The sequence below is a fragment of the Chiloscyllium plagiosum genome, unplaced genomic scaffold (assembly GCF_037043375.1).
Source record: "Chiloscyllium plagiosum isolate Xiang-an unplaced genomic scaffold, Cpla_swu_hap1 HiC_scaffold_19, whole genome shotgun sequence".
NCBI lineage: Eukaryota > Metazoa > Chordata > Chondrichthyes > Orectolobiformes > Hemiscylliidae > Chiloscyllium > Chiloscyllium plagiosum.
The window spans coordinates 13589175-13608473 of NW_028270157.1; the positions used below are offsets into that span (position 1 = coordinate 13589175).

The 19299-nt window shown below is 44.0% G+C and overlaps 1 protein-coding gene across 4 annotated transcripts in view; it reads left to right on the forward strand.

The window, feature by feature from the left end:
* The window catches only part of srgap1a (SLIT-ROBO Rho GTPase activating protein 1a), a 300039-nt gene that overhangs the window by 177359 nt on the left and 103381 nt on the right, over positions 1-19299 (forward strand). For all 4 annotated transcript variants that reach the window (XM_043709962.2, XM_043709965.2, XM_043709964.2 and 1 more), the window contains exon 4: positions 10878-10940. In XM_043709962.2, coding sequence (XP_043565897.2) covers positions 10878-10940 — 63 coding nt within the window. The remainder of the gene's footprint in view (positions 1-10877; positions 10941-19299) is intronic.

Genomic DNA, 19299 nt, shown 5'->3' on the forward strand with positions numbered 1-19299 from the left:
GGTCCATTCATATGTCTGATAACAGCAAGGAAGAAGCTGTTCTTATGTATTTTCAAACTTTTGTATCCTCTGCCCGGTGGAAGACAGTATAACCAGGGAATTTTCATCATATTGGCTGCTTTCCCAAGGCAGCAGGAGGTGTAGATGGAGTCAATGGAGGGAAGGCTGGTTTGCGTGGCGGACTGAGCTGTGTTCACAACTCAGGATTTCTTGTGGTCTTGCGAAGAGCAGTTGCCATACCAATCTGTGATGCATCTGGGTAGGATGCTTTCTATGTGGTGCATCTATAAAAATTGTTAAGAGTCAGTGTGGACATGCCCCAATTCCTTAGCCTTCTGAGGAAGTAGAGACAATGGTGTGCTTTCTTAACAGTAGCATCAACATTGATGGACCAGGATGGATAGTTGGTGATATGTAGTGTTGAAGTGTATGGTATAGAATGACTTAAGATGAAGTGAAGTAGGCATTGCAGGTCAAAAGGAATGGAAGGCTAGGCTGATGGATTCAGATTAGGAAGCTTGGGAGGCAAATGGAGTTTAAGTGTTGGAATGGTTGATGCTGAACTGTCTGCTTCCATGCTGTTTTGTTCTTGATGACCAAACCTAGAAGGGTGAATAAATTCCTCTTGTTTCAATGGTAACTTCCAGGATGATGATACTGGGGGCTACAAAGATAGTAACACTAGTAAACATCAGGTCAATAAGATATAGAGGCAAAAGTTGGCCATTCAGCCCATCGGGTCTGCTCTGTCATTCAATTAGATCATGACGGACCTGATCATCCTCAACTCCCCTTTCCCTACGAGACTAGTTACATTTCTCTCAAGATTAAATTCCGTGCCAAAAAGTAGAGAGTTAACTTTGACATGAGCAGTAGTTTCACAGGGGGTGAATCCACCCCAATTCCCACTTACTTCGCTATTGCAGAGTTACCAGATCAGAGAGTGTTCCTGCAGCCGTGCCCCCAAACGTTGCAGGGAAGGAAAGCAGTGGCCACCAGTGACTGACTGCATTCCTCAGTACCTGATATCACAAGGAGCTGAAAAGCCCCCTTCAGTGGTGTTACCGTTACGATTCTACCCAGTAGGTTTTTCATCAGGGCAAGTTTGACTTCAGTAGTGAATAGATACTAAGTGCAAAGCATTTGGGTTATTATGGCTCAAAGTCAGGAGATAACTTTGATGTGAGATATGAGAAACAAATTTTGTTTTCAGCCAAACTTTGGTGGTCCACCTTTTCCGTGAGTCAAACAGTTACTCTGGTGTATATGTTATTTATTAATAACGTGAAAACTATGTAAATGCATAATTCATTGTCACTGTCAAACAGCAGGTCAAGAACTGGACGCTCTCCCTTGTTGCATGAATAACAAGAGTTGACCATTTGGCCCTCAAGCCCACTTCCCTGTTCGGTTAGATCATGGCCGATCATGTCTTTCCCCAGCAATTGGTTTGTTATTACGCACGTCTGAAGTAGGTGGGACTTGAACTTTGCGTTTCCTAGTTCAGAGGTGGGAGACACTACCACTGCACCAAAGAAAGGTCTGCTCTATTAAGGTCAGCATGTTCACAGGGAGGTGGCTAGTCACAGCCAAAGTGGCAAATCACCTCCAGACGTAGAGTCAACAAGGGCAACCTCAGCTAAAGACTAACAAAAGAGTCAAGTCACTTGTGTCAGCAATCCAGAGTCACCTCTACCAGCTGACCACCAATCTCCTCACTGTGGCAGAACTCAATAGCATCTTCTCACTCAACCCACCTATCTATCAGCAAGATTGAACCTCAACACATGGGACTTGTCATTAGCAATAAGTGCGTAGAGTCAGTTCTGATATACCTCAATAGTCCCATTCTCATGTGATCTTGTGTTATAAGAAAATCGCGCAATAGCCGCACCATTTAAACTAGTGGCGCCGGAGTCATGTTATAGCCAATACAGTAAGGAAAGTTTACATTCCACGACTAATGGTCTAAATTCTTCAATCACGTTAAAGCCAATTTGCACTGAAGAAGCAGGCATTATAGCAGCCCCAGCTGTAGTTAATTCTGCGTTATTTATCATCGTCGTCATCATTACAGAATCCCGACAATGTGGAAACAGGTCATTTGGCCCAACAGGTCCACACCGACCCTCCGAAGAGTATCCCACCCAGACCCATTGCCCCTACCCTATTGCTCCATATGTCCACTGACTAAAATACCTAGCCTACACATCCCTGAACATTATGGGGAAATTCCCATGGCCAATTCACCCAACCCGCACATCTTTGGACTGAGCACCCAGAGGAAACCCACACAGACACTGGGAGAATGTGCAAACTCCACACACACAGTCGCCCGAGGCTGGAATTGAACCTGGGTCCCTGGCGCTGTGAGGCAGCAGTGCTAACCACTGAGCCACCCACAAATGGTTTTGGGTCATTCTTGCCTTAACTATATTCCGTAAACATACCTCCAGAAATGGTCAAAGACAGTGCAGGTTGTAGATTTCAGCTCCCCATATTCTTCAGCAGACTCTCCCTTGTGAGCATGCCTCCCGTCTAAGAAGATAAGACAGCAGGTTTCACCCTGAGGCATGTTATAAATGTAATGGGGTCATTGAAAGAAACGCAAATGTGGAGGTTTTGCAGAAGAGCTGTCTCCCTGACACTGCAAGGGAAGAGGATATTGTGGTTTCAAGTCCACCTCGGGGTCCCAGGTGAGATCTGGGAGGAATATTGGCTGACTTTGAAGTATAAAAATAGTTGATGTGTCACTTCATTGCTCATTCTGCAGAAGACAAGACCTAGCCACTGTGTTAAGATACCAGATAATAAGCAATCCCCAAAGCTGTTGTACTTTTAAAAAATTCTCAAAATGAGCTACAATCCCCAGCAGCACTGATACTCAAATTGGCTGATCCAGTCTAATACCTAGAATGAGTGGATTGCCTTTTGAGGTAAAGCTAGAAAGGTTAGGCCTGTATCCTCTGGAGTTTAGAAGAGTCAAAGGTGACTTAATTGAAACATCCTGAGGGGACTTGACCAGGTGGATGTTGTAAGGATGGCTCCTCTTGTGGGAGAATCCCGAACTGGGGGTCACAGTTTAAAAATAAGGGGTCACCCATTTAAACCAAAGGTAAGGGAACAGTTTTTCTCAAAGTATTTTGGGACTTCCTTTCCTCAAAAAGCAATGGGTGCAGATTTTGAAGTAACAAGGAGATGACAGATTACTGGCGATGAGCAGGAGGACAGAGTTGAGGTTAAAATTTGATCAGCCATGATCTTATTGAATAGTTTAACAGCTTGAAGGTCTGAGTGACTGACACTTGTTCCTTGATCATGTGCTCTGTAGGTTGCAGGGCCCCTTCCTGCTTCAGTGGAAACTTCACCTAGTGGTTCTGAGGTGGAGTTTCTCTGAGTAGAATCATAGATTCCCTACAGCGTGGAAACAGGTCTTTGTGCCCAACAAGTCCGCACCAACCCTCCGAAGAGTAACCCACCCAGAGCCATTCCTCTACCATATTACTCTACATTTACCCCTGACTAATGCACCTAACCCACACATCCCTGAATACTATGCACAATTGAGCATGGCCAATCCACCTAGCCTGCACATCTTTGGATTGTGGGAGGAAACTGGAGCACCCGGAGGAAACCCGAGCGGACACAGGGAGAATGTGCAAACTGCACACAGACAGTCGCCGGAGGTGGGAATCTGTGAGGCAACAGTGCTAATCACTGAGCCACTGTGCCACCCTGTGTAAGCAGCCAAACTGAACAAATACTTGGTTGCTAACATTGACAAGAGTGCATTCCCCGATGATGCCTGCCTTGTTGGGGTGGGAAAACTTGCTCCATCTGAAAAACCTCCCTCGCGGTGTAATTTTTTCTTTCAGTATCCCACAGGTAACTTTGTCATGTGTTGTGTTTTGAGCACATCTCAACGATGGCTACATTTCCAAAACCCCCCATTCCATTGGCTGCCATGTGTGGTCATGGACGGTGGTGCAATGTTTTCTTTCCCATTTAATCCTGAGGCATTGCTGTATTGGTGGAGCTATCATATTTTTAATGAGATGTCAAATGATGGCCTCATCCATTTGAGATTAGATTATAGTGGTGCTGGAAAAGCACTGCAAGTCAGGCAGCATCTGAGGAGCAGGAAAATCGACTTTTTGGGCAAAAGCCCTTCATCGTCCATTTGAGATGTCAGCTTAGGAGGCAATGGCCTAGTGATATTTATCTAGAGACCCGGGTAATTTTCTGGAGACCTGCATTTGAATCGTACCATGGCAGTTGGCGGAATTTGAATTCAATGTATATCTAGAATTAAAAGTCTAGTAATGACCATGAATCCATGTCCAATTGTTAGAAAAACCCATCTGAGTCACTGATGTTCCTTTTAGGGAAGGAAGCTGCCATTCTTATGTGATCTAGTCTGTGTGTCTCCAGACCCACAGCAATGTGGTTGATTCCTAACTGCCCTCTGGGCAATTAATGCTGGGCAAAAGTGAGGACTGCAGATGCTGGAAACCAGAGTTTATATCAGAGTGCTGCTGGAAAAGCACAGCAGGTCAGGCAGCATCCGAGGAGCAGGAAAATCGACTTTTCGGGCAAAAGCCCTTCATCAGGAATAGAGGCAGGGAGCCTCCAGAGTGGAGAGATAAATTAATTAATGCTGGTCTAACCAGCGATGTCCTCATTCTGTGAATGAATTAAACAAAAAGCTCGGGTGAACGTTTACGATGCCAGTGAGGAAATTTCACTTGGCTAATATCTATCCCACAAACAATCCCACCAAAATAAGTATTTATCCGATCTGTTTCTGGGATATTTGGTCACCGTGATTACAAATGTGAAGTAACAACTCTTCAAAAAGCATATAGCGGGACATCCTGACAGCTGACGTGGCCATTTCATAAAATAAAAGGAAAGTTTATTTTAAAGCCCCTTGAGGATAGGTTCTGCAAAACATGCTTAATTTGTTTAAACTGCCTTGAATACAATCAGTATTACCTGGTTTCACAACTTGGTATCATCATTACATGTAGCATTATTAGCAGAAAGATACCCCTCCGTGTCAACCTTGAATAATTCAAACATGAAGGTTTGTGCAGAATTCCCTCAGTTACTGTGTCCCAGATAGATCCTATTCCATTTATCATCACCTTTAGCAGCAAAGCCATCCATCAGCCAAACCAGATAATTAGCTCGTGATTCTGAGGAAGACGATATAATTTCTCAGTAGAAGCAAACTCAGTGACCAGGTCAAGAAACACCCGCAGAATCTGCACCTTAATTATACTTGCATCTTAAATGAAGATCAGTGGAACTCCTGGGAGATGTCATTGAGTCATACAGGTACATATAAGAAAAGAAATGTTTCAGTCAATCTGTTTGGATATGTTCATACCTCCCTGGTAGGTGGGTCTTGAACTGAGATCTGATTGATTTTTAACTGCCCTCTGGGCAATAAATGCTAACCTAGCCATCAATGGCCTCATCTACCACTGTGCTTCAAGACCTCCACTACTTGCATTTATATAGTACCTTTAGCTTCGTCATCCTAAGGTGCTTCACAGCTGTGATATTCAACAAATTTTGACACTAAGACATCTCTTAAGACCAGAAGATGGAGAGATCGAGAGAGGTTCATGGAGAATAATCTCAAACGTTGGGTGGCAATGGACCTCCATATGAGGCGACATGATGCAGGATTCAGATATGATGCTCGAATGGTATAAACCACGAGAGAGTTGGCTCCGTTGTCGCACTTGAGTGTAGACATGTGGGGGAAGGCAGGACTGGTTAGCATAAACCCTGATGGGGAGCTGAGCATTAATTTGTTAACAGAATGAAGCATTCAGCCTGCAGATTTGAGCAGCCATTTTAATTTGGTTCAGAGTAACCCCGATGTGGAGCTGATTTGACAAAACCTACATGAGAAGCTCTCAGAGTATGTGCAAGTCAAACAAAGAGAAGTGATTTGGAGATATTCCTCAAGTGATAGACGCAATGGTGTACTGATAATGGATTGAATTAGTCATCCAGAGGCCCACAATAATACTCTGGGGCTCGCTGGTTCAAAACTCACCATGACAACTGGTGAAAATACAATCAATTAATTTTTTTTTTGAAAGGCTACTCTTGGTAATGGGTATCATGAAGCTATTATTGATTGGTGTAACAACTCCCTCCCACTGTACCAAGGACATGCAGGTGCTGGGCCTTCTCCATCGCCAAACCCTAACCACTCAATGCCTGGAGGAAGAACGCCTCATCTTCCACCTTGGGGCCCTGCAACCACACAGGATTAATGTGGATTTCCAGTTTCCTCATTTCCCTTCCACCCAACTCAGCACTGCCCTCTTGTCCATTGTCTTTTCCATCTATCCCCTCCACCCTCCTCTCTGACCTATCACCTTTTCCCCCACTTTCATTTATCTATTGCATTCCCAGCTACCTCCCCCGCCTCCCAGCTCCACCCCCCTTCCATTTGTCTCTCAGTCCCCCCAGCCCACAAACCTCATTCCTGCGAAAGGGCCTATGTCTGAAATGTTGATTCTCCTGCTCCTCAGATGCTGCCTGACCTGCTGTGCTTTTCCAACGCCACAGGTTTTGACTCTGATCTCCAGCATCTGCAGTTCTCACTTTCCCCTGATGTAAAACCCTGTCTAGTTCACAAATATTCTTAAAGGGAAGGAAAAGGCAGTGGCTCGTTTGTCTAGGGGTATGATTATCGCTTTAGGATCTTATATGTTGTGAACATGCGAGAGGTCCTGGGTTCAAATCCCGGACGAGCCCTGATTTCAGAGGTGGCACGGTGACTTACTGCTGCTTCTCACAATGCCACTGACCCGGGTTCGATTCCAATCTTGGACGACTGTCTGTGTGGGGTTTGCATGTTCTCCCCGTATCTGCTTGGGTTTCCTCCAGATTGTGCAGATTAGGTGGATTGACTTGTTAAATTTCCCACAGTGTCCAGGGAAGTGCAGGCTAGGTAGAGTAGCCATGGGAAATGCAGAGTCATGGGGCTAGGGTCGAAGAGTGGGTTTGGGAGGGATGCTTTTCGGAGGGTCAGTGTGTACTCAATGGGCTGAATAGCCTGTACTCTAAGGATTCTATGATTCGTTGTCTTTGACTCAGTTAGAGTTGGGCAGCGAATATCTGGCCTTGCAGTGATGCCTTCATCCCACGACGTAAATTTTAAAAAGTAGAGCCAAACAGGCCTTCTAATCAAGGCAAGGTATCAATGCTGGGATGCAGGACTGGCAGGCTAAATACAGACAAAAAAAAATTGTATTCATACCAACCTGTATCTTAACCTCCAGCATTCAGAGAACACACTGGACCGCAAATTCCGTGTGAATACTTTTGTTCTCAAACATTGCCTACTGTTCAGAACTCTCTCTGAATGAGCCAGCAATTGTTGAGAGGCTGCTTCTGTGATTGGAACTGTCTGAATCTATTCCTGCAGCAACCTCAACCCATCCGAAGCGGCCTTTTCGTTGTTTTGGGTCAGATGCATACTTGACGCTAAAAGGTTTATTGCTAACCATTAAACCGCAAAACATGGTTATCTGCACATAGCCAACAATATTGTTGACGACTCTGTATCAGTGATTCACACACTCTTAGCTTCAGGGGACCTGCCCCGCCCCTCGTATGATGTAAATAGATAAATTATAAATCACCCCTAGACACACAGAATTTTGTCCTGGGGGTGGGTAAAAGCTTGTTTACAATTGGACCTATGATTACTTATCACAGAAATGCAATTATTTTGCTGCCAAACGAGGCCTTTCAGCCCATGGTGCCCCTTATCTAGTCCAGTTCTATCCCCTCCTGCCAATCTGCCTTTTCCTCATATCCCTGCACACCATTACGATCTAAATAATCATCCAATTCCTTCATGAATTCTCAGTTGAACCTGCCTCTACCACATTTCCAGGCAGTACATTCCACACCTTTAAGGATTCACTGTGTGAAAATATTTCATTCTCATATCACCCTTTGGTTCATTTGCATGTCATTTTATGTCTGTCCTCTTGCTCTCATTTCTTTCACAAGTGGAAATACCTTCACTCTATCTCCTCTCTCCATCCCACTCATGATTTTGAAAGCTTCCATCAGGTCTGCGTGGGTTTCCTCCGGGTGCTCCGGTTTCCTCCCACAGTCCAAAAGATGTGCAGGGTCAGGTGAATTGGCCATGCTAAATTGCCCGTAGTGATAGGTAAGGGGTAAATGTAGGGGTATGGGTGGGTTTCGCTTCGGCGGGTCGGTGTGGACTTGTTGGGCCGAAGGGCCTGTTTCCACACTGTAATGTAATGTAATCTAATCTAATGTAATCTCCTCTCAGGGAAGAACAGTTCCCACCATCTTCAGTCTGTCCCCTTAACAAAAGTTTCTCATTTCTGCAACCATTCTTGTAACCGCTTCTGCATTCCCTCCAGCACATTGACATCTTTTCTATAATGTGGAGTCCACAACTCTAAACAATACTCCAGCTGGGGTTCAGTGCGGGTAGCAATGTGGCTCAGTGGTTAGCACCTCTGCCTCCCAGCGCCAGGGACCTAGGTTCGATACCACACTCTGGCAACTGTCTGTGTGGAACTTGCACATTCTCCTCTTGTCTACTTGGGTTTCCTCCAGGGATGTGCAGGTTAGATGGATTGGGCATGCTGAATTGCCCCTTCATGTCCAAGGATGCCTAGGCTAGGTGGATTGGTCTTAAAAAAATGGATGTGGTCTGGATGGGATGGTCTGTGGAGGGTCAGTTCAGACTTGATGGGCTGAATGGCCCCTGTTTGCACTGCAGGGATTCTATGAACAAATGTTTAACTTAATTTGAACATGATGCTGGTGAACATTAATTCTCCATTCTTAGCCAAGCCAAATTCACCCTCCATTAAAAGTGCAGTTATTTTCATGTTATCTTACTCTACAGCCACACTTAACGTAATATCACCATGAGGCAGAGGTAGATTTTAGGAAACAACATCAAATGATTGACACCTTCACAGCCAGTACTTACATCGCCCTCCTCTGTACAGATTGGTCACTCAGTTGTCGTCCATTGAATTCACGTTGAGATAGAAATGCCGTGACTGCCATTTCACATACGTTTTGTGTAGTCAAGACATTTCAAAATACATGACAGAATTAATCATCTCCATCATTCTGTGACTTTAATCGGGAAGGCAAACTCACTCCTATTAATGGCAACATTTATTCTGAACCGTAAGCAGTTAATAATGGCTGCAAGTTGCATTTGGTTCCAGATCAGATTCATTACAGTGTGGAAACAGGCCCTTCAGCCCAATCAGACCACACCGCCCCTCTGAAGAGTATCCTACCTAGACCCATTCTCCCTACATTTGCCCCTGACTAATGCTCCTAACCTACACATCCCTGAACACTGCAGGCAATTTAACATGCTCCTAACCTGCACATCTTTGGATAGTGGGAGGAAACCAGAGCAAACGTGGGGAGAACGTGCAAACTCCACACAGACAGTCGCCCGAGGCTGGAATCGAACCTGGATCCCTGGTGCTATGAGGTAGCAGTGCTAACCACTGAGCCACCGTGCCGCCCAGTGTGTTCTTTGGTTATTACTTGGGGGAGGGGTGTGATATCTAGTCGAGAGCCCCTGCTCTATCTTGTCACTCAAAAAGATTTTGAGTGACCAGCTTCGCACCCCAGCTTCGCACAAACCGCTTTGGTCTTTTCCTTTAAAGATGCACAATGTCTGGGGAATGGTGATAAGCCTGTTGCATTCCCAAAGGCACCAGGGAACGCATGGGTCAAAATATCCTTGCAAGTTTATCCCTTTAAAGAATGGTATTTATTTAATTTATAGGCTACCCTGCTTGACATTCCAATGTGTCTTACAGCCAGGAGGCACTTTTTGAAGAGTAGTCACTATGTCATTGTGAGATATGTGGAAATGGGTTTATGCACAGCAAGATCCCACAGTAGTAACGACCATATCCCCTGTTTTAGTGGTGACAGTTGAGGGGAAACCATAGGTCAGAAGTCCTTGGGAGAACTGACCTTTGATAATAGTGCCTTGAGAATCTGTCAACTGGGTTGTGTATTTTTAAGCAACATTCTCCTTTATTGCAGAATAGTATTTACCTTTCCCACTTGTGTTTCCAAGCAATGTTGACACCATCGCCTCTTTAAAGGGTGCGAACCAATGGAGAAATGGGGTGAGACCAGAATGCCCAATCGCAGAGTGAGCCCTGACACAGATAAGGGACACCACTTGGTTTCCTTTTGCTGCAATATCAACTCTGTCTTTCAACCAGTTGTAATGTTTGCCAGTGCATTTCTTTTAAGAACAGTAATTACTGGTTGGGAGTATTACTGGCAAGGTCAGTGTTTGCTACCCTTGAGAAGGGTCCCTTTCTCAACCTTGTACAGCTCTTGTACTGTCCATGTAGCTCCACATCAATGAGGTGAATGATTACTCCTGATTTAATAGAATCTTTCAATTATTTAGAGTGGATGGTGTTTTTTTTTCAAATTTGCTTCATACCTTCAGCTTCAATAGTTGCTGTCTCGATAGAAATATTGCATTTCCACAGAACTTATAAAGTATTGTCAAATTGGCTATTACTGGGCATATGCTAATGATTTATGTTAATCTGATAAATTCTAATCATATTGTACTTTCGTTGTGTCAATTAAATACATTCTAACGTGATTGCATGATGAAGCAGCTCATCTTTAAAATACATTTTTTAAAGAAGCTTTCTTTTGTTGAAGTGTTTTGAGTTTAGCTTTTCATTGGTGAGGCAACAGGGAATGAACTTCAGACTTAATGTTTTGCTTAATGTGAAGTGACGTGTGTGTGTTCACCAATTGACTGAAAAATGGGTTTATCTTTATTACAGAGCAAGGAGATCGGATTCCAGCTGCACGAGGACTTAATGAAGGTTCTCAATGAACTGTACACGGTAAGGAACATTCCGCCAACAAAGCTGCCTCGACAGAACTGAGTGTGTTGTTTTCATTGTCTTGCGTGTTCTCTTGCTGTGCGAGATGGATTGGTGAGAGGGGGCAAACAGACGTGCGATTCTGCCCACTTTGAGCTGACAGAATATTGCCAGCAATGAGTGATCAGCAAGTGGCTTTAGTTCAGGAAAATACAGCTGAGGGGCAAGTGGAAGTGAAAACCACCCTGGATTAGCAAAGGTAGCTCTTCATTTAAGTGCTCCTGTCTGTCACCTTCACTTTCTTTCTGCAATATGTTTAGTACGCTGTGAAGATCTTAGCTCATCCGCTGTTTGAATCCTCATCTGTGCCTCGAGGCTTGACAACTGCAGTACACTCCCGACTGCACTCCCACGTTCTATCGTTCAGAAACTCAAGGTCATCTGAGACTCTGCTGTCTGTTCCTGAACACACTCACGTCCTGTTTACCAATCACCTCTGCACTCAATGACCTCCATTAACTCTCTGCCAAATGTGGTCTCGATTTTAAAATTCTCATTCTTGTTTTCAAACCCCATCCATGTCCTCACTCTTCCCTTTCTTTGAAATCCCCTTCAATCCTCCAAGATCTCTGCCACTCCAATTGTCCCCGGTGATCTCCCCTCCACTGCCTCCAATCTCATAGTCTCCCAGCCCCACACTGCCAGGTTCTACCTGCTGCCTTCATACCTTCTCCTTCGACTAAAACTCCCAACCTCCCTCCGAGGACCCCTTTCCTTTAATTCCTCCCATTTCCTTCAAATCCAGGGGGTGGCCATGGGTCCTCGGATGGGCCCTAGTCATGCCTCCTCTTTGTTAGCTATATCGAACAGTCTCTCTTCAGCACCCACACAGGCACTGTGCTCCAACTCTTCTGCCGTTATATCGATGACTGCATCGGTGCAGCATCCTGCATCCAGGCTGAACTGGAATAGTTCATTGACTTCACCCACAACTTCCACTCCACCCTCAAATTCACTTGGTCCGGCTTGGACACCTTCTTCCCCTTTCTTGACCTCTCCATTTCCATCTCCGGCCACAGTCTCCAGACGGACGTCTACTACAATCTTACAGACTCCCATAACCACCTGAACTACACCTCCTCCCACCCAGTATCCTGCAAGAAATCCATCCCATTCTCCCAATTCCTCTGCCTCCGCCGCGTCTGCTCAGATGAGGAGACATTCCACTCCCAAGTATCCCAGATGACCACCTATTTTGAGCAACGCGCTTTTCCTCCCTCTGTTATCCAGAGAGCCCTCCGCCCCACCACCTCCTTTTCCCATTCCACTGCTCTAAACCCCCACCCTCTCCCAACACAATAAAGACAGAGTCCCCCTTGTCCTCATCCACCAGTCTCCGCATCCAACACATCGTCCTTAAACATTTCCGCCAACTCCAACTAGATCCCATCACCAAGAACATCTTCCCCTTCCCACCCCTCTCTGCCTTCCGCAAGGATCGCTCACTCCAAGTCCTTGGTTCACACCATCCCCACCACCGAACCCGCAGGTACCTTCCCCTGCAACCAGAAAAGATGCAAAACCTGTAGTACATCACCCCCCTCACCTCTATCCAGGGCCCCAAACAGTCCTTCCAGGTGAGACAGAGGTTCACCTGCCCCTCCTCACACCTAGTTTTGTGCATCAGGTGCTCCCGATGTGGTCTTCTCTATATTGGGGAGACTGAACGTAAACTTAGGAAATGGCTCACCGAGCAGGGCCCGCAGGGGCTGACCGGACCTCCCAATCACCGCCCATTTCAATTACCCCAAACACTCCCTTCCCAATGTGACCATCCTTGACCTCCTCCATTGCCAAAACAAACCATTGCACCTACTGGAGGAACAACACTTTATCTTCCCCCTGGGCAGCCTGCAGCCCGGAGGACTCAACATTGAGTTCTCCAATTTCAAATAACCTCCCTGTCACCAACCAGATTCCTTCCTCCCATTGACCAACCAGGTTGTACCCTCTGCCTGTCTTCACCTATCTCCACCTCACCCCCACCCTGCGCCGGCCATCCCCTTTATCTGAAGCAAGATAAGTCCCAGTCCCGAAGAAAGGTTACACCTGAAACATCGACTTCTCCACCTCCTGATGCCTGGCCTCCTGGCTGTCTACTTTGGAATCCAGCAGTTTTTTTTGTGTCACTCCAAATCTGAGCACCCTTGATTTTAATTTTTCCATTATTTGTGGCAGGGATTCGGTTCTAGAATACCCTCCCTATGCCCCTCCAACTCTCTACACCTTTTGATCTCTCTCTCTCTCTCTCTCGCCCTTGCTCTCTAATTTCAAAATATACTTAATCGTAAAAATATCTTTATGTATATACATAGTCACAAACACAGTTTAGTTCTGTACAGTAACGTATCAAGGAGACAAACAAACATTGGAGTTTGACTCTATTCAAACAAACCAAAGACATCTCTTACTTGAACAAGACTTTAGTTACATCCATTTGAAGCACCGGGAATGTCTGTGTGTTTGCCTTTTGCCTCTCTCTATACTGCGCTCGCTCTCGCTCGCTCTCTCTCTCTCTCTCCTCTCTCTCGCTCGCTCTCGCTCTCTCTCTCTCTCTCTCTCTCCCCCTCCTCCTCTTTCAGACACTGCTTTAAAACCTAAATTTTTAACCAACCTATTGGTCATCTGACCTAATATCTCTGTGGTTTTGTCTTGTAATACTTTGCTTGATAAGACTCCAACCTTACTTGTGGTAAAACTGTAATTTGTTGTCACTGTAATGATCTAATTCACTGTCTTTTATACCTTTTGTCATGGAGCTATATCTGATGGTGATGTCTGCCTCTCCTAGAGAGCGTTGCTAGGTTTCCAGTCAGTGTGTCGTATCCATAGTCTCACACTGTTCAGAAAACCTCAGGGTCATGTACTGTAGTTACAGTTTCGGTGTGGCCAGCAGTCCGCCAATCATGACCACTGACTCTGCACTAGTCCAGAATCACCGGGCAGGGGGCATGCCCAGAGTGGGAAGGCAACCTTCAGTGCAGTTCTCTTTACCAGAGCAGCTTTTGTGGCCCTTGCTCCACAGTCCCAACTGTGGTTTTAATACAAAACCAACACTACTGTCAAATGTGACTTCATCCTCAAAACCATCTGTTATGTGTGATGTGATCTCGTTTATACCTCAGAGACAGCAGAATGAATAAATCCAAGTTTATCTTTTGGACGTCACCCTGATTTATGGTGGCTCAGCGGTTCGATTATGTTGATTGCACATTTTACAAGCCTTATTGGATGAATGTTCAGTTCTCAAAATCAATCTCCAAGCTCCAATCTTTGCTTTTAACATTAATCCACTCGAGACCTTTAGCTAAGTTTCGCTGGTACTTACTGCAGCATTTCAATTTTAAATGCGAATCTGTCTAATCAACTTAAAGCTAAAAACTAAGCTTGACAAGTAAATTTTTCCAGAATTATAATTCTTTCGGTTGAGTACACAGTCTTAAACAGATCTGTGCTAAAGGATTAGACTTAGACTGTGTTGGTAGAAGTATTTTCTAATTAAGCTTATTTTAAGCGGCAATTTGAATGTATCAGTAAAATTTTAATTGTTATCAAAGATGATAGTTATGACTCAAATATTCAAACCTTGTTTTGGTATATTCTGAAGCAAAATGCCTCATTTGGAATGCATAATTTACGTGGCATTAATCTTAACTTAATTGATAACTACAAAGAATGGGCAAGGGAGGATTTAGGGGATTTCTATTTTTAATTAGTGTATGAATGATTCATTTTCATGAGGTTAATCTAATTTTTAAAAATTAAATATTTGTTGATTCTTTCTGATGTCTTCTAATTCCTAACAAGTTTGCTGTTTTAGAGGCAGGAACATGCCCCATGGATTTGTTCCACGGGTGGGCAGCTGGTATCTCATGCTCCAGCAAAATCAGAAATTGCTGGGGAAACTCAGCAGGTCTAGCAGCATCTGTGGAGAGAAATCAGGGTTAACATTGCAGGTCCAGTCACCCCTCTTCAGAACTGATTGTAGCTCGGAATAGATTGGTATTTGCGCAGAAGTTGGAGTAGAGGGAACCGGGGAGGAGTAATCAATAGGTGGAGATAGAGCCCAAAGAGAGAGGAAACCAGTTGGACAGACAAGGGAGTGGGCAAAGGTCAGTCTGGGGGACTGAATAACTGCTCATGATGACTATTACAGCTTACGTATGGTATCCCACTCATGTGGCTCCTTATCCTCTAACTCATAAAACAACTTAGCGAAGAGAAATGAAGGCATGCATTTATATAGTGCCTTTGAGAATCTAAGGTGTATCCTAATGCGCTTTATGACTTTTTTGAAGTGTGGTTGTTGCTGTATTTCAAGTGATGCACTCCTTGGCCAGAGTGGATTAGATTAGATTACTTTACAGTGTGGAAACAGGCCCTTCGGCCCAACAAGTCCACACCGACCCACCGAAGCGCAATCCACCCAGACCCATTCCCCTACATTTACCCCTGCACCTAACACTACAGACAATTTAGCATGGCCAATTCACCTAATCTGCACATTTTTGGAGTGTGGGAGGAAACCGGAGCACCCAGAGGAAACCCACACAGACACGGGGAGAATGTGCAAACTCCACACAGTCAGTCGCCTGAGGCGGGAATTGAACCCGGGTCTCTGGCGCTGTGAGGCAGCAGTGCTAACCACTGTGCCACCGTGCCGCCCACAAATAAAGTTTCACTGTTTAGGTCCAAACATAGTGCTCCACGGTGGTTCTGTGAATGTGGTGCAGGTTTTGTAAGATGTAGACCATTCAAAGTTCCTTTTGCAGTACACAGTCATTTGCGTACCATACACTCACACAGTCTATTCATGATGTCGCTGGTTAAAGGAGGGATATTGGCCAGGTCACTGAGGAAGAGATCTCCTGTTTTTCCTTCAGTGTGTGTCACAGGATCTTCTGTTTCCAGCGGCTGGTGCAGTGGCTCAGTCACAGAGAGGGGCAAGGTGGACACACTGGCTGGAAGGGGACTGCATGGTAGTGTTGGGCAAGTATCAGGAGCAGCTTCAATAAGCTAATGTATAATCCCATGGCCGGGCTCCCTGTCTAAGTCTAGCCATTTTGCTGTGGTGTTAAAGAGCTGTTGCATTTCTTTGAGTTCACTTCCAATCAATGCAACATCTCGACTGAACATCAACACCACCTTCTCCAAGGTAACTCAGACTAAGTAACATTGCTGGCCTTACTAGCAATCCTCATATCCCATAAATTACAAAAAAAACAGCTAATCTGATGGTGGTCTAAAGCAAAAAGCTCTTCTGGCCATGTCCCTTTCTAACTAATTGCAATAGAAAGTCATCAATTCAGTTTGGGGAGCCAATAGCTTTCCCTTTAGAACTGTGTCAATCTAACATAGTCAGCATGTTAACCAGTCAGCACTCCCATTTTCTCCAGTGGCATAAATTATTGTGATTATTGGAGAATTTGGCATTCTTGCTTTTGTCCTGATGAGTGCAGGACAAAAAAAGCTTCTCCAGCATTTCTGTCTTCAGAAATATCAAATTCATTAATTATTCTTGAAGCTGCAGCAGTCTATAAATAGCATCAGAGTTCTTCAGTGTCATATTTCAGGACACCTTTTAAAATAACCTTTTATCACTCGGGCATATTCTGTATAAAAGGCTCCACAGTCTTATGCTGTGCACGCTCACAATCCCTTGTGAGATATTAAATTGCCTTAAATTATTTGTGTGCATTAGAAAATTTTATTTGGAAAGTTTTCACGCAAGGTGCCTGTGGGTGTTGAGATTTCTCAGTGATGTGCCTGTCATTCCTTTCAATTGCAATTCTGGTCCTTGTTTCAGGAAAATAAAAATGATTCAAGTTTTTTTTCCTGCTTATTTCGTTTGTGCTGAAGTTGCTTGCTTTATTTGAATGCGAGTGTTAATTTATTTGCAATGAGTTAACACCTGTCTTGCAATAGCAAATAGATGAATTTAGCACCCTTGTTTACAAGGACAACAGCTTGCATTTATGTAGCAACTTATAACACAGTGAAGTGTTTCAAGACATTTCATGTCATTAGACAAAAGTTAACACTGAGTCAAAGGACCGACTGGCACAGGGACCAGAAGCTTAGTCTAAGCAGTAGTTTCAATGGAATGCTTTCAAAGGTGTAAGAGAATTCAAGAGAAGAGGTTTTAGGAAGGGATTTCTAAAGATTCAAGCCAAGGGATTTGAAGATATGGCTTCCAATCATGGGATGAAGGAACTCAAAACCGATCTAAACAATTTTGGAGAGTCTAGTACCATGTGTCAGAAATGTGCTCACTTCCTCCATCAACCATGCGTTTCTTTTTCTGACACCAAAATTGTTGGAAAATCAGCTCATGTCCAAGTTTTAATAGTTTGGCTTAATTTTTAGCCTGCATTTCACTTACTGAAATGATTGACTTTCCTGTTCAGTGAATCAGTCGGTTACCTACAACATATCGAATTATCTCTCCACGTTACAAAGAGCCTATGCAGGCAGCAGAGAAGACAGAGGGTGGTGGAGGGTTGTTTTTCAGACTGGAGGTCTGTGACCAGTGGAGTGCTACAAGAATCGGTGCTGCGTCCACTACTTTTCATCATTTATGTAAATGATTTGGATGTGAGCATAGGAGATATAGTCAGTAAGTTTGCAGATGACACCAAAATTGGAGGTGTAGTGGACAGCAAGGAAGGTTACCTCAGATTACAACGGGATCTTGATCAGATTGGCCAGCGGGCTGAGGAGTGGCAGATGGAGTTTAATTTAGATAAATGTGAGGTAACTTTGGAAAAGCAAATCAGAGCAGGACTTATAAACTTAATGGTAAGGTCCTGGGGAGTGTTGCTCAGCAAAGATATCTTGGAGTGCAGGTCATAGTTCCTTGAAAGTAGAGTCAAATGTGGCAAATGGGACTAGATTAGGTTAAGATATCTGGTCAGCATGGATGAGTTGGACTGAAGTTATTTGCATGCTGTACATCTCTATGATTCTATGACTTACAAGGCTGATTCTGGATCTATCAATCAGGAAAGATTGAACAGACTGAGGACCAACTTACTAGGACAGAATATGATTTGGAGGAGCTGGTGTTGGACTGGGGTGGACAAAATTAAAAATCACACAACACCAGGTAATAGTTCAACAAGTTTATTTGGAAGTACAAGCTTTCAGAGCACTGCTCCTTCAGGTAACTAGTGATGGTTTGAAAGCTAGTACTTCCAAATAAACCTGTTGGACTGTAACTTTGTGTTGTGTGATTTTTAATTTTGAAGAGGTAGACAGTCATTAAATTGTTGTAGCGCAGAATGAGAGACTATTCAGCCCATTGTGTTAGCTGGCTCTGTGAAGGATCAATTCATCTCGAATCACTGCTCTGTCTTTTCCACATAACCCTTCCTTTTCACATAGCAATCTGATTCCTTCTTGATTGTGTTGATTGATCCTGCCTCTGCCATTCCCTCAGGCAGTGCAGTCCAGATCCTAACCACTTGCAGTATTTCATTTTTGTTTTCCTCATGTTATCATTGCTTTTTTTTTGATATAGCTTAAACCCCCTCACCTCTGATTCTCAATCAGTGGGATCTGTCTTCAATATCTCTCAAACCTCCTTTCAATTTTCTTTTCTCCAAGGAGATGAGTTCCAACATCTCCAATCTATCCATCTTCATCCCTGGGACCACTCTTATGAATTTTCTGTTATATTCTCTCTAATATTTCCACGTCATTTTAATGTATGGTGTCCAATATTGGATGCAGTACTCTAGTCGAGGTTGAATTTTATACGGAATTATTACAACCGCCTAACTTTTGTTCTCTGCGTCCCTGTTAATAAAGGCTAGGGTTATACCACCTATATCAACTTATATTGCCTCCTTCAATGACCTGCACACATATATACCCAAGTCTCTTAGTTTCTGCACCCCCTTTTGAAGTGCACCCTTTAACTTATGTTGTCTCTCCACATTCGTTCTATCAAATTTTAGTTCACACTTCTGTGCATTAAACTGCACATGCCACTTGGTTGCCCATTCCACCAACATGACGGGGCTATTTTGAAATTCTACAGTATCCTCCTCATAGTTCACAGTACTTCTCGAATCTGTATAATCGACATGTTGTGATCCCAGCTAATGTGATTACTGAATAGTCAGATACCAGAGTGAAATCTGGCTGCACAGATCATGTTTTGCTTTTTATTTGGTTTTAATGTGGTGGTTTTTCACTGAAACACAAGCACGCAATGTTGCAAATCTGGTTTCAACATTAAATCGGAAGTTTATTCCACAAAATTCTGTAATTGTTTTAAGTTTGACCATAACCATTTATTGTAGACTGTATCAGAGGA